The 24,168-nt window shown below is 43.5% G+C and overlaps 1 protein-coding gene across 1 annotated transcript in view; it reads left to right on the top strand.

Moving 5' to 3' along the window:
* SH3PXD2A (SH3 and PX domains 2A) overlaps positions 1-23,860 on the top strand; it is a 64,352-nt gene extending 40,492 nt beyond the window's left edge. Inside the window, exons 3-8 of the mRNA XM_010297072.1 lie at positions 112-195; positions 12,234-12,351; positions 17,815-18,149; positions 19,034-19,083; positions 21,246-21,365; positions 21,478-23,860. Coding sequence (XP_010295374.1) covers positions 112-195; positions 12,234-12,351; positions 17,815-18,149; positions 19,034-19,083; positions 21,246-21,365; positions 21,478-23,373 — 2,603 coding nt within the window. The 3' untranslated portion in view covers positions 23,374-23,860. The remainder of the gene's footprint in view (positions 1-111; positions 196-12,233; positions 12,352-17,814; positions 18,150-19,033; positions 19,084-21,245; positions 21,366-21,477) is intronic.
* The last annotated feature ends 308 nt before the right edge of the window (positions 23,861-24,168 follow it).

Below are 24,168 nucleotides of genomic sequence, written 5' to 3'. Positions count from 1 at the left end.
TGCTAACAAGACCAGTGCTTGTAAATGTCATGTTTTGGTTTTATTCCTCACCCTCCCATCATTTTTTTTCTTTTTTTTTTGTTTTTTGTTTCCACCCATGTTCCAAACTAGTTTCTAAGAGACGCAAGGCTCACCTGAGACGCCTGGACCGGCGATGGACGCTGGGCGGGATAGTCAACAGGCAGCAGAGTCGAGGTGAATAGCTTCCTATGGCACCAGGCCCTAAGGGTGCACCAAAAGCCATGCTGCAGTTTCAGCTGTTGTGCACTGGGGGCTGCATCTTTGGCATTCCGGTAGAGACAGGTCAAAGCTGCAGGGTTCAGATGTGGATTTCATACATGACAGCTTGAGGGTGCCTTGGAACCAGGGTGAGGCACCCCAAGAGCTGGAGGCTAATAACCAAGGGTAACTCTGCAGTCTGACTCCTTGTGCTGCTGGAGGAAGCTCACATCTGTTGTGTTTTAACTTTGGACATATTTATACTCAGTCTTTCCTACCTCAATAAGGACAAGTGATACTTTTGGGGTTATTACAATGAGAAGAATGCCAAAAAGCCATGGTCAGAGATGTGCGCACTGGAAAAGTGCTTGGTGTGGAAAGATGAGAATCATTCCAGTTTCAGTCCCCTCTCTTCCTTGCAGGCAGTGTTTGGTACTAAAGATAGTCATCTTCAGAACTTTTGGAAGCTTTTGCTGTCAGTCCTAGGTGTTTAAAACAGCAGCAGTAGCAGCATTTTTTCTTTTTTTTTTGCTTTGTTTGTCTGACAGGGAGCATGGTGGGGTGGGGGGAAACACCTTGTCTTCTGAAGCTGCATTTGGGTAAATCCTGAGGAATCTTCCAAACGGAGCATTTCTCCAGTGCGTGTGAATCATCTTGCTCAGAGTAAAAGTACCCCTTCCTATCCACTTCTCCCCTTCTTGCAAGATTTTCCAGATGTGGTATTAGTTGCACTTAAGAAAGGAAGGAGGTGGGGGGAAGCACCATCTGCACCTCTGTGTAACTTTCAGACAACCTTAAGAGAAGCTTCCCAGGTGAGGAAAAGGTGCCTTTTCCTACTAAGGAGAAAAAGTACTTTTAAAGTAGCAAATTTATCTTCTTCTGGATTTGGTGGCGGTTCTACGTGCAGACTCGTGTGTGTGTCAAGCACATATAACTTTTCAGTGACCTTTTTTTACCTTATGCCTCAAAGTATTATTGAGGAAACCAAAATAACAAGAGGGGTGTGTTCTTACTGTAGCTTGACCCTGCAGCAGCTGGAACTATCCTCAGAAGACAGGGTCTTGCTTCTCAGGCACCAAATACACCCTGAAGGCACCAAAAAAGAAACCTCGTAAGCACACATGGTGGCTTGTGAAAAATAACTTGTGCTTATTTCTGTACCCCAAGACTCTGAGAGCTACTTATTTTGCATTGTCAAAGTCTGCCAAATACTTCCTGGCAATTTAACTGGGAGAATTTCTGGGAATCAGTTTTCTAAACAGTTTGTTTACTCATTTAAACAAATATATCCTTTCATATTCATACAATATTGCAAACAAAGCTCCATAAAATATTAAGACTGCATGATCAGTCCCTTAGGATAGTCAACTGGTAAGTCTTAAGGACCTAAGTTGCATTCTCAGGTTTTCCCTCTTGCCCTCTTATGCCCACCATGTGTGTGCATCTTCTCCAAATCTGCCCTCTGACCAGTGTCACAGTGTCTTCCCCAGCACAAGGTCCCTTAGTTTCTTCCATCTCTGCCTTTTTCTTGCTCCATAACAGTTTATTCCCTATTAGGCCTAAGCAATGCTGGGGTTTTGAGTGTTTTGGAGAATATGTGCTTTATCTCAAACTGAATCTCGGCACTCGAACTTAGCACAAACTGCAGCATCTCAAAGTTTGGGGCACACTTCATGGCTGAGCTGCTTCTATAAGCTCTCTCTAAAGCATTTCAACCACAGCTAGCCAGGCTGAAATAGTAGGTTAAGGAGCTCTTACAAGAGCAGCTTCATTGAAAGTAAAGTGATTGGAATATTTGGGGACAGGTTGGAGACAGTGGCTTCATCATCTGACATAGCTATAGCCCGTACAGACATTGATGCCTTCCAAATTGCAGTTGTTGAAAGTATAAGTCTCTCTGGGTGTCCAGCCTGCTGTTCTCTAACAGATCACAGTTTATGTGAGGTCAGGAGAGATTCTTTCTCCCTTCTTTCCCTCCCATCCCAGCCCAAAAGACTTCTAAGAAGCCCAAATCTGGGTGGGTTTGCACTGAAATGACAGACTGCATGAAGTGTACACACGCACCCCCCGCCAACCTTCATGTCCCTGCTCCAAAGCACAGAACTAGAGCTGCTCAAACAGAAGGCTGCCAGAATTGTTCAACACAGGCAAAAACAGCTTCCCCTCCCCCACTTGGCCTTTTTCTTGGAAATAAATTCAATTAAACATTTTGGCTGAAATTCTTCCCACCCAGCGATATTCTGCTTGAGATAGTCCCTGCTGTTGGAAGGGTTAGCTCCGTGAGTTCACTGGAGTTTAAAAGCAAGCAATAAAGAATGCTTCCCTTTATATTTATGCTTGGGTACCACTAATAAGCATTTTAACTAACTAGGTCTATGATAGAATCACTTAAAAGCCAGAACTGAAGGAGTTAAGCATTGTTTCTGAAGGCCAGGATTTTCTGAGTGACTTGGACATTAAGAACACTGAGAAAGCCTGAGTGCAAAAGGGAAGGGTGTTTGCTTCCCTGTTACAGACTGCCTAATGGGAGAGAATTATCAGGAGTAACATATAGCTTATTTATTTCTACCCTTTCCAAAGACATTTGAAGAGGATAAGCACCCCTGAACTTAAGATATTTGGGAGCAATGTTACTGGGTCTGCAAATAAGAAACATGAAAGACAAATTATTGAATATCATGGTAGTGCTCCTCTTTTAAAGCTGAAAAAAATCTCCAAAGAGAACAGCTGTAGTCTGTTTTTACAAAGAGAAACAGATGACATTAGTTGCTGAATTTTTCTCTTTAAAATGGTCTGTGGTGTGCCCAGTTCTAAGAGATTACATTGGTTTATGTTTCTTACGTAGCTGCAGAGCTTGTTTTTTTAAAATGTTAAATGTTTTTAAACGTGGTACATTTTCTAAACTTTTGTCTATACATTATGAAACTCCAATAATACAAATATGGATTGTGAGGAGAAGCCTGAACGTTTGTAGTTTTCCTCGGTCCTGGTACTTGTTAGACCTGCAAGCTGCAGAGTTCATGTTCTCTTGTACTGGGTAAAGACGCTAATTCTACATATGCATTTACTTGGAACTTCCCCTGGACGAGAACTTAGGATTGTTTACAGGCTAATTTCATGAGAAGTCATTTGTGCTATTACAGTTTGATTGGGAAAAGTGGGGGTTTACATGCCTGTTTTATATGCCAGATATCTGACATAAATTATTGCTACTTTGGGTTTGTGCCCAACACTTTCAACTGGAGCTGTTACCATGCAGGAAAGTACTTTAAAGTTATTCATATCAACAATATAGTGACATATGGGCTGAATTTCTGCCAAATGAGCCTGTTATTAAAGACTAGCTACTAAGACAAGAAATAAGCTATTCAACAAAAGAGTTAGAGCTTGGAAACTATAGGTCTTCTTACTGCTTGCCTAATTCATGGAGAGAGGGAGCTTGATGGGGAGAGATGGATGGGGTGTAGAGGGAAGACAGCTGTGTAATCCAGTGGTCTTGATACTTGAACCCCATCTTCAGTTGGTCTTGATACTTGAACCACATTTCCTAACCCGGGTGGGTCGTTCTGCAGCCAGTTTTCTAGCTGTGGAAAGAGCCCTTGATAATCTAGTAATCCAGCCTGGCTGGTGTGCTTGTGCACTCTTACCCTTTCCTGCATCCCACTAGAGCTGCTCTGCCCCTTTTGGCAGCCCCCTCATTACCCACAGGACTTCTCCCTTTGTTTTCACTCTTCTCCTCTGCTTGTCCTTGATGCTCGTGAAACGTTTGTCACTCGCAGCACAAGGCTGCTTTGCCGTGCTAAGTCAAACCAGCACAGAGCAGCTTCAGATTGAGTTTGTTCTTTATTTCCTTTTTTTTTTTTCCTCTCCTCTGCTCCAAGGAAAGTAGTAAATGTTTATTGCCCCTTGCTGGTTGAAGAAAGAGCATGTGCCATACAGAACTGTTTAGAACAAATGTCATTATAGTTCTTTTCTATCTGTTGGCATGAGGTTTTCTGTTACTTAAAAAAATATGGGGGGCGAGTGATAGAGGCTGAAGAGCTCCTGTCTGCAGATGAACACATTTGGTAACAGTGGACAGTTATTTTTCTCTGCTGAATCTTTAGACAAGTAAAACAAAGTCCATGTTGAATTAACGCATCGCTTTCTGGAACAGCGAGACTTTTTCCAGAAGCAGGTCTGACAAAGGGGGGGTGGAGCGGAGGAGTGGGGGAGGGCGAGCGCAAACTGCTGACTGAGGGGAAAGTATTTTGAAAGAAAATTTTTCTGTGGTTTGGAAGATGTAGGGTTGGGGCTGTTGCATTTTGCTGAGAAATCGTTAATTGGCTAATTTCTAGCCCGATTCCCCCCTATCTCCACCCTTCCTGGCATATCAAGCAAGGATGGGGTCACAGAAAGTTGGGGACATGTACAAACACCAGCTGAGCAAAGGAAATTACTCCCTTACTTGGTTGGCTCCTGAAGTGCTGCAGATAACTTCCACAGTTACTTATGGAGGCAGAAAAGAGCAAACTTATAAAATATAGGTGAAGGAGAGGTATGTGAAACGAGGCGCTCAGAACTTGGAAGCAGAAATGTATGAGCGCTGGCCATTTGCCTGGGAGAGATGAGACTGATTATGCAGGGCTGGAAAAGTGCACGGTATTTTAGCTGCTTAAAGGCAAGGTTCCTATCCCAAATAGTTTACAGCCTAAACAAAGAGAACAAGATCTGTGCATCAAAGGAGCCTGAGCAAGTGGCAATTTGGCATGCGTCTTATTACGACCAAAAGGTTTTTCACAGTGGAAAGTGATATTTATTTGGTATTTTTAAAAGCTTTTAGAGAAGGACTAAAACTAAGCCTGTTTGGCAAGGCAGGAAGTCAGGGTAGGTAAGGCTTATTTTAGGAAGGATTTGAGAGTTTCAGGTTATTTGATACCTCGGAGCAGGGAGCCTACTCAGGTTGATGAGGCATCATAAGAAAGGCATGGGGCTGAGTGGGAAAAGCTGAAGGGATTTGGAGGAGTGGGAAATCCAAAGGGAACGGAACAGGTGAGAGTGTGTAGTAGGATATTAAAGCAAGGCACAGCACACAGGCTTGAAAATTCAAGATGGGCCAACTGAATTGGATGTACACTTGGTAGGAGTCTGGCTGAAGTACCAGAGTGCTGCTGTGCCAAGGGCCTTGGGCAAGAGCAATGTGCTGAAAGGCTGGGAAAGGAGCAAAGGAGGCAGGAGGTGGCTGTGCAAAAGAGGTTGAAGGGCCAGAACAGGGCTTTAGCAGTGAGGAGCAGCAGTGATAGAAGATTTTGAAGATGTTGGGGAAAGGAACTGTTACCTTGGTGATAGACTAGGTGGAATCTGAAATAACCAGTGCCAAGGGAATCGGGAAGATTGAATAAGGAAGATTTGGAAAAGCACTACTGAAGCTCTGTGTTACAACTCCAGCAGTAAAACCGTAGGTCTGCTTTCCTTGACCTGACAGTAAGTATAAATCCAGACAGGCAGAGGAGGGACCAAATTGCCTTCTCAAGACACCTCATAACTTTAATGTGTAGTATGTGTGTGCATGAGCGCACGTGTAAAATCTGAATTTCTGGCTTGACACATGGGATTGGAGGAGCCTCACAGGCTGTCAAGTTTAGTGTCTTGCTCTGTCAGACAGTTAGGTACAACTCCTTCAGGAAAGGATGGAGCTTCATCTTTGCTGTTCTCAGTTTTTTCCCATGGAAGAAGTGTCTTAATAGGTCATCTGATAGGGGAAAATGCCATGCCCACTGCCTAAAAAATCTTTGAGATTCCCCTTTTACTAGTAGACAGAAATACAGCAGGTGAAACAAAAGAAAACCTATTTAGGTATATGCTGTTTAAAGGTAGTGTGATGGAAATGGGCATGTCTGCTGTCTCTTTAATTTCAAGCTGTAATCCTACACAAAAGGAAAAACACACAAAGCGCTGTTGTCATGGTCTGCCGTTATCCAAAAATAAATGTCATTGACATTAAGTCCTCCTAAAATTTAACAAGTTAAATGTAGCATCCCTAGCATTCCCACAACCAGTATGCTGTATCATAGCCATTGAACAGGCTGGGCGAGACACAGAATAAATATTTCAGTTCCCCCTGAAATATGGCTGTGAAGGTGACCTTTTACTACTTGATGAGCATTGCCAAGGTGCTTACAGGTCATCTTGCTCTGCAGTAAATCATATGACTGTATAAGAGCTGTATTATAAATCCTATTTATGCAAAAAGTTGCACTTTATTAAGTTGCACTTTAAAATGTGTGGGAGAAGACATGTGGGCACTCTTAAATTATCCTAGCCTGGTTTTAGATCAAGTTTCTCATGAGTTGCCTTGACTCTGCTCCCAGCAGTCTCAGAAATAGGCCTCTTTCCTCAAAATTAAGTGAGGCTGCATTGAAACTGGCCTGACTTAGTATAGAGAAGAGTTTTACAGAGTTTGTGGTGCTACCACTTGAAGAACCAGTCTCACCTTCCCCAGCATCTTCCCTTCTCCTTTATGCTCTTGCAGATCTACAACGGACTAAACCAGACTTAGGGTCATACTAACTTTCCTTGGCCAGGTTGGCTTCAGGTCCATCTCATGGCAGAGTCACGAACTGTGCAAGGAGAGGTGGTGGGTGCAAGGCAGGACAAACAAAGGAGAGGGGGATGGTCCCAGCTGCTGCAGCACTAGGCATGCATTCAAAAACTGGTTTTAAGCAGCTTTTTAGTTTTAAAGCTATTGCTATTTGTGTACAGAAAAAGGCCTCATCTTGGCAGGGGACAGTTATCTTGCTGGAGGGACACGAAATGGTTGTGGTGTTGGTTTGTTTTGGGGTGTTTTTCCTCTCTTCTAACAGCCATGGAAGGGCATTAGAGACCTGTGGCTTGTGAAGGAGAGACCCATAACTCTCAAATACCCCTGGCTTCCTTGTACCAGGTCTGTTGAACACAGCGTGGTTGCGTACATCTGTACAAACCACGTACTATACATAGCTGTAACACAGGGCACTATACGGCTCAAATGCTTTGTCCTGTATATACGCACACCTCCCAGCTGGAGTGCAGCAACCTGTGCTACGCTTGATTGTGGGAAATCTCCGTTGCTAGAAGCAGCCCTCTTCTAGTACTGTGGGCTGTTATGAGGACATGGGAACTGTCCTCTGCTGTCCACACTGTTTTCCCAGTGATCCACCAGGATCTGTCTTGGTATTTTGACCTTAAGCCTCTATTGTATGCCTTCAGGAGACTTTAGGTAGAACCAGAGTGAGAGAGAAGCCTTCCTGCCTTTGGGGAGGAGAAAAGGAAGGAGGAGAAATGTTGACAGAGAAGTGAGGCTTTGGAATAACTAGTGGACTGAGCGCTGGGCTGCCAGGGGGTCTGGGAGGGCTGAGTAGAGCACAGCTACAAGTGAGTGATAAGAGTTGGGTAGTCCAACCAGTGCAGAAATTCTTGTTGTGCATGTTTTAAATAGTGTCTGTGTCCAGGGAGGGGGGAGAATGACACATATTAATCCTTTCCTTCCAAGCTAAGTGGGTTGCAGTTGGATAGTGCATGATGTGACAGGCTCGTATTGCAGCTCTTTGCCAAACACACTTTGCTGCTTTATGCGTGCCTTGTTCAGATTTACTAGTGCAGTTGAATTTCCAGTAGAGATACCTCTTTCTGTTCAGCTGGGCAAGGTATCTTTGACCTGCAAATTAGAAGTAAAGAAATATAAGTGAAGTTGGCTAATTGAGCTATTAACAGATCTCTGGGTGTCACACATTAAGAACAGAGGTGCCTTTATGCAATTTTCAGCAGATCTTGAAGGGGAGTAGGACTCTCATCCCATTATTTCCAAAGTGCAGCCTTTTAGCTCATGTATGTGCTTTGTAGCACATAGTAAAGTTTGTTCTGTGCACTTGACCTCAACGGTGAAGTTGATGTGATGGAAGCTGCAGCTGAGGAATAAAAATTATACTTTTGTTTGCCTTTTTTTTTTTTTTGCTGGTAATTGTTAAGTCAAAACTTAATGAATCAAAATTAAACACTTTTGTATTCTCTGTAGATCTGGGCATACAGCTTTGATGGTAGGTCTGGGATGGTTCACTGACCCGTGTTTTATACCATTGCCTGTCATAGTATCTGAACAAAACCAGCATGATATTTCATATTTTCAGTGTAACTCAGTGCACTGTTTTTCTACTGGCTGATGCGCTGCTGCTTCTCACATGAAACCATTTATCTGTCTTAAGTCTTTCCAGTAACTTTATGTATCAGTCATGAAGCGTCAAATATCTTCTCTTAAAGACTTTTGAATAGTAATCTGATACGTTGAATGCTACATCAGTCCTCTTTAAGTGACACATCCACTGAAAGCTCCACTGCTCCCTTCAGCAAATCTTGGTTTATGCAAAACATCCCCTGACTAGAGATAGTCTTTGAGAAGCAAAGCAGAATTACACTTGGGTTGCAAGGGGGCCCATATCTCCAGAAGACTGTTTAAGCTACAAACCTCATGTATGTTTGTGGTATCCCCTGCACCACTGAAAGAAACCAAACGTGTGTAATCTTGGAAATGGCTGTAATTTTTGCTGTGAAAGCACTTTGCAAGGGGAAATTGTAATGGTGGCTTCCTGGTTTTGATCTGTAGGCGTAAAAATAGAACTGCTAAAAAAAAAAAAAAAATTAGGACCCTCTTTTCCAAGTGAATTTTTAACACTGTCTTGGTTGTCTTGCTTCATGGAATAACATTTTTTTTTCTCTCTTCCCTTTCTAATTTTGTTCAGTCTCTTTTTTCCCCCCTCCCTCTGTGTAGCGGTAGTCTTGAGTTGAAAGCCAAAAGACTGAAGATCTAAGCAACTATGGTGCTCATGGACAGGCTAAGACAGTGGCAGCTCAGAAAAGCCCACCAGTCTTACCTGTGCGTCCCAGTGTCACAGTACTTGGACAGGGCTTCATCTCCTCAGCAACTCAGTGTTTCAGCTGCTGGAGCTGGCCAGTGTCTCTGGTCACTCATAGCCACTGACGGGTAGTATCGAGTGTGGTGTGTGCAAGGCAGCAAGGTGAGAGCTGCAACACACAAAGCAGTAATCTCAATGCTGGGGGCAGGGTGCTGCTCAAGAGCAGTTTCTCTCCTCAGTAAACCTGAGCAATGGTGACAAGCTCAGGAGAGAGACTGAAGCTTTCTCAGCTGAGGATGGGGCTTCTCCATGCAGCTGGCAGCTGCTTTTTCAATGCGCCACCTCAACAGCATGGTCAGTCCTTCCTGGCCTGTTTCAGCCAAAATGAGAGGAGTTGGAGGATATGTCTGCTCTTCTGCCTTACCTTGAAACTAACTGGAAGGGAAGTCCAGGAGTTGGTGGCTGGGAGGAAGGCAATAATAAATGGATAGAGCAGTGATACGTGCCCACATGCATAGCTGCAGGCCCAGAAGTTGTGTTTGCAGGAGTTGCTGGCTATTGTAGTAGCTTGCATGGATCTGTTGTCCTTTTCCCTGGCAAGCCACTCATCTATATGGGGAATGGAGGGGGCGGGTTTGTGTGCGGGAGGAGGGCATTTAATGTTTGGAAGGTGATTACATCCTAGTTTGCAAAGGACCCTCCCCTCAAACTTTGATTTCCCTTGAATGATTATACTCAGAAATGCTGTTAGGGTTGATGGGTGACTACTGTCTCAGTTCCTCACACGGGAGAAGTCCTGCTGGAGCAGGACTTTGGAAAGCTGTGTTGAAATCCAGGAGTGAGCACCTCACTTGTGGCCTCTTACCCTGTCCTCTGCAGGAGGGAGGTCACATCCCTGAAGAGGGAGACCACTGTGCCCAGCAAGAGGAGCGGAGGAGCTTTAGCTGCAGCAGGGACTTGCTGTTCATGTGGAAAAAATAAGATGAACAGAGAAACTTCTGTTGTAGCTGTAGTGGCAAGGGTGAATTCTGATAGCCTGGGTTATAAAGTGGCTTTGGTATGGGGGAGAGACAAAGCAGGGCCTTCTTCCAACGTTCAGCAAACATGTGGCTTAGCTCTTTATTACTGTCCTAGAAACATCCCTGGCAGCGTCTGAAGCAATGTGTATCTGGACAGTGCTGCAGCTCTGTGCACCTGAACTTTCCCTTGGCCTCCCCTCTCAGGGACGAGCTGTAGCTGCCCAGGCATCTTCTGCATCTTCAGTTCAGTGCTTGGGGCTTTGCATGCAGTGGAAACTGGGCTCGTAACTCCTTCAGCAGCAGTCACTTGAAATAGAGGAAAAATTAGTCTGCCTTTACTGTGCAGAGCAGAAACCCAGCTAGAAGAACTGTCCTGTGAGTTTGAAGCTGGGTTTCATTAGCTAGTTTTCATTCCTCAGGCCCCATCTTGTAGTAGTGTATTTCTGTGGGGAAGGTGTCGTATCCTGATGGTGCTAATTACAAGCTGGAATTCCAACAGTGGTAAAACAGCTCAAGCAGCCTTCCTAGGGGAGAGCAGGAGAGAGCATTTTCCTCTTGAAGGCAAAGGTTTTGACAGGTTTTACCCCTTCAGAATTAGAAGGATCCAAATGCAACCCATCAAGGGAAGTTGATTTCAGTAATCTAGCTTTGCTGAATTTTCTGCCATCAGATGCTCTGCCAACATTTTTTCCCCTTTTCTAAGGTATTATTTGTTACGTTGTCTCAGTAAGGTTTTTTTCTTCAAAGTTTCCATGCTTCACCCAGCAACAAAATGCAGTTGAGCCACAAAACCAAACAGACGGTTGGGTCTGCTTCACTCTCTCCAAAAGAGTGTTTGCCTCAAGCTGCTGCAACCTTTCCATAGCTCTTTTGTTTTGGAGTGGTCAGGATCTCTGGGTTCGCTTAATGTCCTGCCCATTCCTGTGCACCAACAACCCTGTATTCCCAGCTGTGCTTTGCTGCGACTGTGGGTAAAAAGTGCTAGCAAGGCCAGTTGGGTTGTGCTTTATTGCTTTGCCTGCCCTGCCTTTGATCCAGCTGCAGAAACTCGTGCTGTTACATACCCTGTAGCTTGGGTTCAGGAGAGGGGTTTGGTAACACTTTCCATGTCTGCCGCTGCAGAGCAAGGCTGGTAGTTCACGTTTTCAATGCCAGTGGTAATTTTTTAACAGAGGAAAAAGTTGACCTGGAGTGTGATGGAAATGCTGCAGTAAATGACTTCTGGTGGGTGGAGGAAGATGCTGTGAAAGTGTCTGTTCTGCTGTGCTCATTGGCTTGCTCTCCATAAGTCTGTTCACCTCTGCCCAGCTGGGAGGCGGATAGTTGCTGGAGATGAATAGGGATGCTAAGTTTTTGGCTCAAACACCATACCTAAAATCTAGCCCTTGCTTTTGAAGTATGTGTCTTAGTTCTAGCTCTCCTTTACCACTGCCACTCACGTATTTCTCTGGAATAAGGTTTAGCAAAAGTATGTTTGCAAAACACTTCACAACACATGAGTGCAAGATGCTGTATGGTCTCCTGTCAAACGCAAAACCCTTATATTCTTTTGTCACTTTTTTAATACTGTTTCAAGCTCGTTGCTGTAGACCTACGCTGTTCAAGAGGTGCAAGGAGAGCAGTGTGATGGGCCAGCCCCTCTGAGCTGGGGAGGATCAGTCCCTCTCGGGATGCAGGGCTCAGGTTTCAGTAACACAATGCTTCATGCAGCCATGTACGTGTTCAGAAGAGCCAACTGGCTGGAGCTCTCGCAGTGACGCTTGGCTGACTTGGCAGCCGGATTGATTCTGTCAAGTTACAGTATGGGAGTTAAGTCCAGCTTCAAATCCTCTCCCTTACCCGCTCGAGGAACTTGGAGGGGGGCGGGAAGAAGGGGGGAAGCTCTCTGGGGACTTTGTGTCATTATTGGCATGGAAACACTTTGTGATTATCAGCAGCAGGGTAGTGGCAAGGGGCTGATTATCTATCATGTCGTCAGCATAAATAATCAGTGGGCCCCTGAGCAGGGCTCCGCCTTTTGTAATGGCTCCACGTAATCACTGCATAACAGTTTAAAAGCAAGCAGAACAGAAAAACAGCTGGACTAATTTCTGACCCTAACTGATGTTGCCTTTTCTCCCCTCACTAGAAGAGAAATATGTCACTATCCAGCCGTACGCCAGCCAGGGGAAGGACGAGATTGGGTTCGAAAAAGGGGTCACCGTGGAGGTCATCCAAAAGAACCTGGAAGGATGGTGGTACATAAGGTAAAGAAGCTGTGCAGCCAGATTGCTGCAGATCCTGTGACAATGGGCTTTTCTGATCATTCACTTATTGTTAGCATTTAAATAATTCTGTAGCTAGGCAAAGAAGCCCAAATTGTTTATAATGCCTCTTGAAGAAATGTAAAGAAAAGGCTAAGACGATACAATGGTGTTAAAGTAACACTACAGTGTCTGCAAAAGCTGTGGACCATTCCGGTGGGGAAATTCCTGAACTTTGTTTTGTTTTTTTTTTTTAATTCCTTCAAGTTAAAAGCCCATATCTGAGTTAAGATCTGTGAGACCTAACAAGGCTTTCTGTTGTGTGTAATTTTAATATGTTTCCAGTATAAGAGTTATTCTGCAACACATTCAAATCTATTTATAGCAATGCTGAAAGGCTGATTGTGATCTCTTGAGCTGTTTGGGGCAGGTTGTGCTATTTTCAGGGATATAAGAGATCAGTTTGCTAGCTATAGCCCTTTTCCAAACTTATTGACAGTTTCAACTAATTTGCCTGATTTCTGCCTGTCCACACTAGATATTCCTAATGTAGAGGGACTGGATTCCAAGGGCAGGCAAAGTTATCATCATGTGTCAAACTTTCTTATGTATTTGAAACAGTAGTCATAGAGGAGACTTGTGACTTAAGAATCCCCTTTTTAAATGCTTATGAGGAAAATGTAAGTTAGATATGTCTCAGTGATACAAGGTGTTGGGAGGAGTACTTAATGAGACTTTTCTCCATCTAGGTTCATGCAGCACTTAGGTTTTAGTGATCTTTCATGATTCTGCCCCTTGTTTTTTATCTACATGTGAATCTAGCAGTTCTGTAACATCCCATTTCTCTTTAAACAAGATGTGATACAACAGGTAGCTTAAAAACAGAGGCTTATCTCTCGGGCAGTGCAAAACATCTCATCTAGTCATCTTTTTCCATTCAGCCTGTAATTATAGTGATTGTTTTTTCCCCTTTCACTCCCCAAGCCATAACTTGCTTGTGTTTGAATTCTGCTTGATTTATCAGCTATGAATGAGGACTATGAAAATGCTGACTGAAGCAGTGTTGTTGTTTTCTTGATGTCCCCTCCTTAGAAAACGGATTTTTTTTTTTTTTTTTTTTTTTTTTCCTTCTATCTTATGCTCCCATAGAGGGAATATGCTAATAAAGATAGCAGTGGAGCCAGGAAGGCACTCTAGATAGGAGGAACTAAAAAATGCCTGGGTTTGGTCAGGTCACATTTTTTTCCTCCTTTAATCATTCACAGAAGTGGAATCCAAAGCTGCAGTTAGAGGAATCAAGAGCACATAGGTTTTCTGAGGGGAGAAACATTGCAAGACTACTTTAGTTTATTTTGGTATTCTCCTTCTGAAATGCAGCCTTATTACTACTGTAGGTTCACCCTTTGCCTTAACAGTTCTACAATAAGCAGAATTTCTTTTTTTTCCCCTTTTCCTCACATAGTCCTTCGGGCCAACCCAAGCTACACATTTTTCTGTAGAGCAGAAGTGCATTCTTGTGACAGTGACATTTTGCTGCAGTGGCTTAAGTGGCTCTTCCATGGTCATCTACTGCAAGGAGAGTGGATGCCCCAGCCACCCCATGGTAGCTGAAGAAAGCAGCATGCCCTTGGCTTTTTTTGTAAAAGGCATTTTGAGTTGAGCAACCCCTGTTCTTGTTGAAAGGTGGGTTAGGTGCTCCCCTTATGTGTGTGACGAGTGTTTTGGGTGTCAGCCATCATCTTCTTTGCTGCTCTGGAGCACTATGCTGCAGTCTTGCTGGAGGATTAAGCTGTGCTTAGAAACGGTTGGTTTTTTTCCACGGGCAATGTTCTTGGAAATGTTGATGCCGTGATCCATCCCTACAAGCTGGTCTTTTGCAGCCTGGGTAGCTGATCTGCAACTTCTTGTGCTGTTTATTAGACTTAAACTGCTCTGAATACTGTTAGGTACCACTCAAAAAAGGATTCCTCTCTTGCACCAATACGCTTTTGAGTACTGAGTGACTTAAAAGGAGCAACTTCTTCTCCTGCAGTGAATGTGAGGGGAGAGGGAGCAGGAAGAGACTGCAGTTGCATCCTGCTGCCTTGTTGCCCGCTGGGCTGGGTTAGAGACACATGCACACATCAACATGTAGAAATAAAAACAAATCCAGCAACTTTCAAATGGAATCCACCTTAAAGACATTAGCTTGTTCCACCTTAAATATGTAATTTCCCCAAATTCCTGGCCATGTGCTGATCCTCATTTCCTGTCCTTCTTTTTCTTTTTTCTTTTTTCTTTTTCTTTTTTTCTTGTCTTTTTTTCTCCCCCGCCCCCCCCAGTTTGCTTCCCTCTGGAGTAATTCCAGTGCTTGGGAGCTGGAAAGCAGATGTGACTCTCGCAGTCAGACTCACAGAGGCACTTCTGACTTTCTTTTGACATTCCTATGGTTTGAATCCATTTTTTTCCTTCAGGTAATATAAACAGGGAGGGTTTTTGAATCACTGAAGAACCAAATCACTGCACCTCATTCTGTGACCCTCCCAGTTCAGTGCTGTAGAAGCTAGAGGCAATATTGGTGTCTTCCTTTAGTTTGCCCAGTGTGCATTATGACTTTTTAAAAAAATCATTGGGACTCCAGAGAAGTGAAAGGAAGGCTCTGACCTGGGATCCTTCTTACCGTTCTGCTGATTTCAGTGGATCTGTGTGCTTCCCGTTATGACCAAAGCTGGCATTAGCGTCCATTATTTAGATCTTGCTTTGTATCAGTTACTGTCACCTGGAGGTAATCTCGTGGTGTCCAAGTGGATTGCAGGCCAAGTAAGTAGCAATATACTAAGTAAAGCTTTTGCTATTTGCCTGCATCTTCATTTTTGTGGTTCATTCTGAGCCCTCAGCCCATGTGAATATAGTGCAATTAAGTGGTGGTAGTGGCACTGAAATGAGGAGGAATCTAGGGTGGGGTTTTAAATGTCTCCAGCAGGTTCTGAATGTAAATGAGGGAAGAATGCTTGTGATCCAACTCTTAGACGTGAAATGAAGTTCATTACCCGCTCAGGACTTCTCTGAAGCTGATTAACAGTTGCCTTAGTTCTTTCACCTATAAAATGGGGAAATCAAGTGGTCTTCTAAGGTGATGTTTGCAAAGGCTTCAAAATTGCCAAGTTCAAGGACTAAGGTGAAAAATGTAAGCCTATTTGACTTACATAAGTAGCTTTTATTTGTGAAGTTGCACAAATAAACTGGCAGTTGCTGGCAGCTACTGCTCAGCATGAACTTCAGGCTGAATTTACTGACTCGCAGGAAGAAATAACCAGCACCAGCCTCTTTACTGAGGATATGTTGCCCAGAGTTATTAACTGTCCAGCTATTGCTGCTACTATTCATTGGGAGAAACTATGTGAGATCAGAGGTGGCTGAAGCAGCGGGGTAATGTGGGCTGATCCAAATACGTACAGTTGGCAGGAGAACTAACAAGCCAGTACAGAACCTGCCTGTGGCTGCCTTTCTGATCTTAAATATGTTAAGTCTCCCACAAACTAAGATGGATGTAAAGTGTTTTTTCTTGCTGATTTTGCACAATCAAGCTCTGTTGAAGGTAATCTTTGGAACTGGAGTGCTCAGTGCATTGGCCAATGTGGCTTTCTCACAGACTGAGAGATGGTACTGAGAGATTCCTTGCCACAACAGGGGACATGACACATATTGAGGCCTTTTTTTTTCTTTTCTTTTTTTTTGACTTGGTTTGAGGCTTATCAGAAAAGCCTCAAAGGGGACAGGATTGCATAGATGCAAATTGGATCTTGACGTAGTATTAATGGCTGGATGCTGTGTGTCTGTTGGAAGTCAAATCAAGTCATTACCATTTTGCTACTTCTTCTTAGTCTCCATGTGGCAAACAAAGCTCAGAGCTGTTGGGATGCTTTCCTTTGACACCAGAATCTTTGGAGAAACTTGTTGCTAAACTCTCTGAGCAAGGGAGAATTCCCTATCTTTGCCTTTATGTGTGACAGAAGGCAGGTATGTATGGAGAAGCATCTCTGGTGTCCTGGCTGATGTAGATAAGAGGGAGGAGAAGGTAGGATTTGGGATAGAAAGGTCCTTGTGGTCACTGCAAGAAGTACAGCAATTGTATCTGCTTTTGTACAGGAAGACTAATGAAGAAGTCTAGGGAAGCAAACCTGCACTGCATTTTCCTGTTCTCCCCATAAAGTCCCAGTGCCACTCTTGAATGTCTGGATGTGGTGAATGAGCCCAGGGTGTGCTCTGGTGCAGAAATCTCCCTGCAAATCTCAGAATCCAAGCGCTGGCATGACAAAGTTACTCATCTGCCAGGGAGTGATTTGCTGATATTTCCTCCCCTCCCCATCTCCCTCCTCTACTGTCTAATGAGTCTCCATTTTCATTAAAGAGCCTTAGAGTCCTACTGTTTTAACCTTTGTGCTTCCTGCACATTTCCTGAGCACTGGGATTTTAATGGATCCTGCTTTCCCACTTACAGTTCAAGTGCCTGCTTTGGGTATCTTGAGAGAATAAAGAGAGAAGGGGTTCAGTGACTCACTCTGTAGCAAGTTAGGGTTTCATTAGGGAAAACAGAGTTCATCCACGTGGTCCTCCCTGGAGTCTGATTGTAATCTGAAATCCCTGCTGAGGTGTTAGGAATGGCAGGAGTTAGAAAAATCATCTTCCCAAAAGCCCAGTTGTGGAAGAATGACTTCAGTTTGAAGTGTAGTCTGAGCAGCTGAGGCTGGTGCTCCGGGAACACGTACTGGATTCAGGTGTCTGTTCAGATTTCCCAGTTTATTTCTTCAAATAGCCTCTAGGATGTTCAGGAAAACGAGTCTTCATCAAAGCCATTTTTCTTTAGTCAAATTGTTTCTTGACCTTGTAGTGCTTAAACCACTCTGCAGTGGTTTAAGAGTCCCATATTCTCCATAAGAGAAGCTGATCATACAGGACTGGGAGTTACGGGAGGAGGGGCAGTGTTCGTTACTATAATTGCAAGAAGGGAGGCTTGCACAGCAGCCTTACAAACTGCAGGCGCAGGGGCTCTGTACACCCTTACTTTAGTCCTTTTCCCTTTTGAGTTGCCACTAGGAGCTATTAAAACTTTTAAAATATTTTACTCACTAGTTTGATTTTTTTGCTGTATGAGAAAATGCTGAGTTTACCTAGTACTGTCTAAATGTGGCAGAAAACAAACCGGTGAAGCTCTTTACCTTGTGAGTAGCTGTATTTCTTATCCAGAGAGACTCCTTCCTTAGGATAAGTGCCTTTTAACAGCAGTTCACAGTTCGCTGCTAGCTCAGCTGACTTTGAGATGTCTAATCAATAGGTAATAAATGAATATGGACCACAAAAGCTTACCTGAGAACCACAAATTTTGTTTTATGTTATCATCCATTTATTATTTGCCTTGGCTATTAGACCTGAAATGCATGAGAAGGCTGGTGTTTGATTTCATGATGTTTCCTTTTGCATCTGCAGGTATCTAGGCAAAGAGGGCTGGGCCCCAGCTTCATATCTGAAGAAGGCTAAAGATGATCTTCCGTCTAGGAAAAAGAATTTAACTGGGCCAGTGGAAATCATAGGAAATATCATGGAGATCAGTAACCTACTGAACAAGAAATCCTCCACTGACAAGGAAACTCAAGCAGAAAACGAGACTGCAGAAACCCATATCACCAAGAAGGAAATCAGTTTGCCCATCCTGTGCAATGACTCTAATGGCAATGCCATGATGACCCCAGACAAGCAGGCTTCCAAACTGGCCCAGGGATCCCCAGCCATAGCAAGGATAGCACCACAAAGAGCTCAAATAAGTAAGGCAGTAAAGTAGGCTGGCTTCCACTGGCTTGCAGTGAACTCTTGTTTTCTACCTTTCAGGACTGGCGTTGCCTGTCAGCTAAGGTCCCTTAGTCCCTATAAGGATTTGGCCTTATAGCTGAATCTACATGAGCAGATCTTTGCATTGTCTGTAGATCTGCAGGGACTCCAAGACACGGCCCTTCATTACAAGTGATAAAATTTAACTTTGCTTTGTACAAGGGCTGACTGGCTCTTCTTTGCCTTAGCCAGTATGCTTTTACTTTTTTTTTTTCTTCTACCTAGAGAAGATTTTTTTCCTTTGAACACTCTAAAATGTGCCCCCCACCCCCAGTAATGCAGATGATGTGACGGTGTGTTAAACCCAAGGAGCCCACCTATGTCTTCTCTTGCATTTGTTCTGCTGTTTTCCTGGCAGCAGGTTGCTATGGTGTTTTTCCTACTTCATCTGCAAAATGCAGATGCTAACACTAGTCTGTGCAAGGAATGGCAAGATAATATGACAGAGGATAGTGTGAGTGTTATTAATTTAGTGGATCTTTTTTTTTTTACTGCTGGGGGGAAAACTAGGTATTAGGCCAATTCTTTGCTGGCCAGTCTCCATTGGAGTGGTCAGTTCCAGCAGAAAATACAATCCACTACTTTCTGGCGTGATTTCCTCTTAAATTTGCTGGCTTAGCTGAGATGAATAGCTAAGCTACCTTGGTATTTCTAATATACCCTCATAGTTTCCTATCTTGTTTCATAGAGAAGCCTTAAATATCGCAAATACTGACTGCTAATATTCTCAAACTGTGTAAAAGCGGAGAGCTGCTGAAGAATGTGTTTAGCAGTACTTACAAAGTTAAGTAAACTCTCCCCTCTCCCTTTTCCTGCTCAGGTTCTCCAAATCTAAGAACAAGGCCACCCCCACGAAGAGAATCCAGTCTGGTTTGTATTGTTTTATGGTATATGTTAGCAGTGGGGGTAGGTGTGCGGGTGCTTTAGGAGACTTCCTACAGCTGTACAAGGTGCGGGGGTATCTGAGAGATCCTTTATTTGCATACCTCTTCATTTTATTGTTTAAGTACTGAGCAGACCTCTGGACATCCTAATGTTGATTGGGGATTTCTGTTTTTCAAAATGTTGCCCCAACTAAGCAGGTATTGAACTGAAGGGAGAACATCCTAAAGCTACTATGCTCTTTGCATGAATATTAAAGCCTATTTGGCTGACTCAGGAGGTTTAAAAGTTCCTCTGGGCATCTTTAGCCCACACTGGATCTTTTGACCTTCTTTTGTCTTTAACAACTGGGAATGTCTCCTCTCCTTCCATTGCTACCATCTTTGAGGTGGCTAAGCTTCACTCTTGTGTATATTTAAAGCGACTTGAGATCTTATGTGCTAGAGGAGTGAGACTTCCTATGATTGTTTGTCCTCAAAACTAGAATTCTGGAAGTTTGGACCAATTTGAGATTAGGACTCTCATCTTCAGATGGGAACTACTCAGTGATCTATTTGCACAAAAGTCACACTAATAACTTGTTTATTAGGCAATATATAGTGTTCCATCTTTGCTGTGCCCATTATGAGCAGTATGTGACTTGTAGTTTTTCTGTGTCATCTGAGATGCCCCTTAACAAAATAGATTAATAGCATATTCACATTTTCTTCTTATTTCTCTTTGCATTATTTTCAGTTGGACTTTGTTTTAGCAAAACTTTATACTTAATCCCATGCTAAAAATAACAATGATAATATATGTGAAACCCTTAACATGTCTGCTGTTTCAAATTATCTTCATTTAATCCAAACCATTGTATTATCTGAAGGCATTTTATTAATGCTGCACTTCTGTATTTCAGCATTTATAGTGCAGAAACATCCAATTATAACTTTTAGACATGGTTCCTAAGGTGCAGTGATGCATTCTCTGTGAAATGCCACATGCTGTGCCTGATGAAACATGGATTGTTAGTTATAAGAAGTATATCTTAGAAATGGGAGAATAAATGTGAATAAAGCACAGTATGCCATTTGTCTCTCTCCCATTAATGGCTTAGCAACATTTTGTGTCTTTGGCTGTCCTGTGTCTGTCTGTGGCAGGTCTGACCTGTGTTCAAGAGATCCTGACATACTGTAATTCTTGTCTTAGAACCAAAAGCAGTGATGAGCAGAAGCTGTGAAGCTTCACCATCATCTAATCATTCTGTAGATGAGCAATGTACTAATCTGAAAAGCTTTCGATATTGAAATTCTTGAAAGGACTCTTATCCCATTTATCACCTTAAAAATAATTGTAACAAACTCTAAAATGTGACAGCTCAGTGTAAAGGTATATAGCTTTTAGAAGAGTCTGGTATGCTGCCAGAATGGCTGTAAATAGCAGTGTCCTATGCTCTCATGGAGCTTCTGTGCATTTTAACTGCAGGTTCTGTTGGGATCGACTAGAGGTTTTGGGCCTCTGTTATGGGGAGGAACTGGAATCTTCTGATCCTATAGTAAAGTCCTTCTGTTTTACTATCACTTTAGATGAGCAAAGCTCTTCATAGGGGTATATGATAATGTCCTTGTTTCTTGGTATAAGAGATGCCCATTCACTCATATCACTGACTATTTCAGATTGTTTCAAAGTCCAGCAGCAGATTAAGAGAGCAATAATTCATTAGGATTACATTTTAAGGTAGTATATTTGACGATAGGCAGAGTCTATCACAGACCTGTTGTGATGCAGTTTTCTGCCATTGTGGCAAGCCATCCAGAACTGAGTTTTTCTGGACAAAATCTCAGAGTAAATGGGCTCTTGTTACTGTTACTGGAATGGCAGCTCACGCTTTATGGCTCATCAGTAAAATGTTTTACTGCTCAGGTAAAGATTATCACAGTTTTAATAGCTGGTGAAGGCGACATGAACAGTGTGTATTTTGAAAGGCTTCTCTCTGGTGGCCCATCTGAACACATCAGCTTCCACTCTGGAGAACTGGGAAATTATCATTAGGAAGTAGCACAGGAAGAAGGAAGAGTTTTAGTGTATAAAGGCAGATATTTTTTCATACTGCTGTTCAGCCCACTGTTTCTTTGATTTAATTGGACAAAACTTCCTATTTGCTGTAGGGTTTTCAGTTGCCCAAACCACCAGAGCCACCCTCCGTGGAAGTGGAATACTACACCATTGCAGAGTTCCAGTCGTGTATCTCTGATGGCATAAGCTTTCGTGGAGGACAAAAAGCAGAGGTGAGTCTTAACAGTGCAGCTGAAAAAACTGTAATACTTGACTGTTGAAGGGGAAGGAGTGAAAGCAATTAGTTGAGATTTTTGTATAAGTAACATGTTCCTTGTCATCTAGGTTATAGAAAAGAATTCTGGCGGCTGGTGGTACGTGCAGATTGGAGAGAAGGAAGGATGGGCTCCAGCATCTTATATTGACAAGAGAAAGAAGCCAAATTTAAACAGAAGAACCAGTACTTTAACACGCCCAAAAGTTCCTCCTCCAGCACCTCCCAGTAAACCAAAAGACTCTGAAGAAGGAACAACTCCTGGAACGGCTTCTTCAGGAGATACCCAGGACTCTCCCCACAAGCTCAAATACGAAGAACCTGAGTATGATGTGCCTGCCTTTGGCTTTGACTCTGAGTGTGAAGTGAGTGAAAGTCATCATGAAGAGGGCACTCCTGAAAAACGACTGTTTCAGCCCCTCAAGCCCTCTCCTGTGTCATCACTTCAGAAAGCAAAGTTCAAGGTAGGAGAGTCTTCAGAAGATGTTGCTCACGAAGAGGAGACCATCTACGAGAACGAGGGATTCAGGCGTTATGTGGAAGATGCATTGTCCAATAAGGAATCTAGCGGAGACTCTGATTCTCAGAAAAGCTCCTCTCTCTCCTTGGTCCGAAGGAATTCTCCATGTTCCAGCTCTCATAAATCATCACTTGTGAAGCTCAAGACGGACAAAAACATCCAGCCCGATCTTGGAAAATGTCACTATTCCAGGAACGAGGAGACAAAGCCAAGGTCAGCTTCAGATGTTGGCTTACGTAGCATGCCAAGAACAGGCATGAAGAAAGAGCCTGGGCAGAGTCCTTCCATTAGAGCAAAGCCAATTGTTAGGCCCAAACCCTTCTTGAACAAGGCAGATTCTCAGAGCCAAGAAAAGATGGATATTAGCACTTTAAGGCGTCAGCTGAGGCCAACTGGGCAACTTAGAGGTGGACTTAAAGGTTCAAGAAGTGAAGAGTCTGAGAGTCCCCCCCACACAGCTTCTGACAGCCAAGACGATCCTGTTAGGAGGAGTTCGGCTGATATCATTACAGCTCCTTCCCGTGGCATTTTCTGCTCTAGCCATCCAGCCAAAACTGAGCAAGAAAATTACTCCAGATGCTTCTATGTGACCACTGACTCATACCAAAAGGTACAGGATTCTGAAATTTGCTTCCCAGCAGGCGTAGAAGTGGAAGTTCTGGAAAAGCAAGCCAGTGGATGGTGGTACCTGAAATATGGAGACATGGAAGGCTGGGCTCCTTCCCATTATTTGGCTCTCCCTGATAACCAGCGAGAAACTACATCAGGAGAGACTGATGCCTCAGTTGCCAGGAACAGGAAGAATGAAAACAAGTCAAACAGTTTAGAGAAAATAGAGAAGAGGGTTCAGGCTTTGAACACCATCAACCAGAGCAAACGTGCAACACCACCCATCCCAAGCAAACCTCCTGGTGGTTTTTCAAAAACATCAGGGCCAGTCAAAATGAGGAATGGTGTGAGGCAACTTGCTGTCCGGCCACAGTCAGTGTTTGTGTCTCCACCACCAAAGGAAAACAACCTGTCGTGCTCCCTGCGCAGAAATGAGTCTTTAACAACTACAGATCACCTTAGGACCGTCCGTCGGAATTCCTCCTTCAGCAATGCACGGTCACAGCCTGGTGACACAAAGGGAAAGCAGCCTGAGTGGGCGGGTACAGAGGGCTCAGAGACCCCCTCCAACCTCCCCATCCAGAAGAATGGGATTCCTGTATCCACAGTCAGGCCAAAGCCCATTGAGAAATCGCAGTTCATCCACAACAATCTCAAGGACATCTATGTTTCCATAGCAGACTATGAAGGGGATGAAGAGACTGCAGGGTTTCAGGAAGGTGTCTGCATGGAAGTCCTCGAAAGGAACCCAAATGGCTGGTGGTACTGCCAGATCATGAATGGCGTGAAGCCATTCAAAGGCTGGGTACCCTCAAATTACTTGGAGAAAAAGAACTAATATTGCAATATCTTTAACCTCTCTAATTTATACTGTTCCTGCTGTGTACATGTGGAAAAAACAATTGCTACACAAAAAGATGTTTCCCTGTGCTCCAGTTTGTATAAAGGGACAAAGGAGTCTATGCTGAGGACAAATCTGCCGTGTTCTGGAGAGGTTTGTGGGGTTAACGTGTCGTAAGCAACCATGAGGAAGATGCAGCATAGTCAAATGCCTTTTTGTGAAGTTGTTAATAATCTTGTATGTGTAACAGGGTATGACATCCCATCTTTCCCGTTATTGATAGGAAACCAAATGTGTGCCTTTTGTGAGAGAGAAATACACATGCATCTACTTGAGGAGTTTTGTGCCAAACTCTGTTTTCCAATCTTGGCTCCCTTTCTCCTCATTCTTGTCTGTACATGGAATACCCAAGAGTTTTGGATGCGTTTCCACAACTTAGTGAGAAGCGAGTGGGAGTTTCTGAAACACAGAGGGACTCTAATCCTTTAGAGATGTTCACTTTTTTTACTGTTCTCAAGAGTTGGTTGGTCCAGAGTTGGAGCCTTTTCATCACAGAGAGATTTGGTCTCTGACTTCAGCTGTGTTTTCTTGTTACTGCTAACTCACCGGAAAAGGCAATCAGGTGGTGTTGGTTGGAGGGGTTTTGTTTCCTTTTGTTCTGTCTTGTTCTTTGAGTTGGGATTTCAGGTGTTCTAGGGCAGCGATGCCTACTGGTGCTTATAAAAACAAACCTACAAACCCCATGCTTAAGCACATCGATGACTTTGTAGGCTCTGGATTTGGTTCTGTGCC

Source organism: Phaethon lepturus, unplaced genomic scaffold, assembly GCF_000687285.1.
Source record: "Phaethon lepturus isolate BGI_N335 unplaced genomic scaffold, ASM68728v1 scaffold31, whole genome shotgun sequence".
Lineage (NCBI taxonomy): Eukaryota > Metazoa > Chordata > Aves > Phaethontiformes > Phaethontidae > Phaethon > Phaethon lepturus.
The sequence above is the reverse complement of the archived record's forward strand: the minus strand, read 5'-3'. Positions and strand labels throughout refer to the sequence as shown.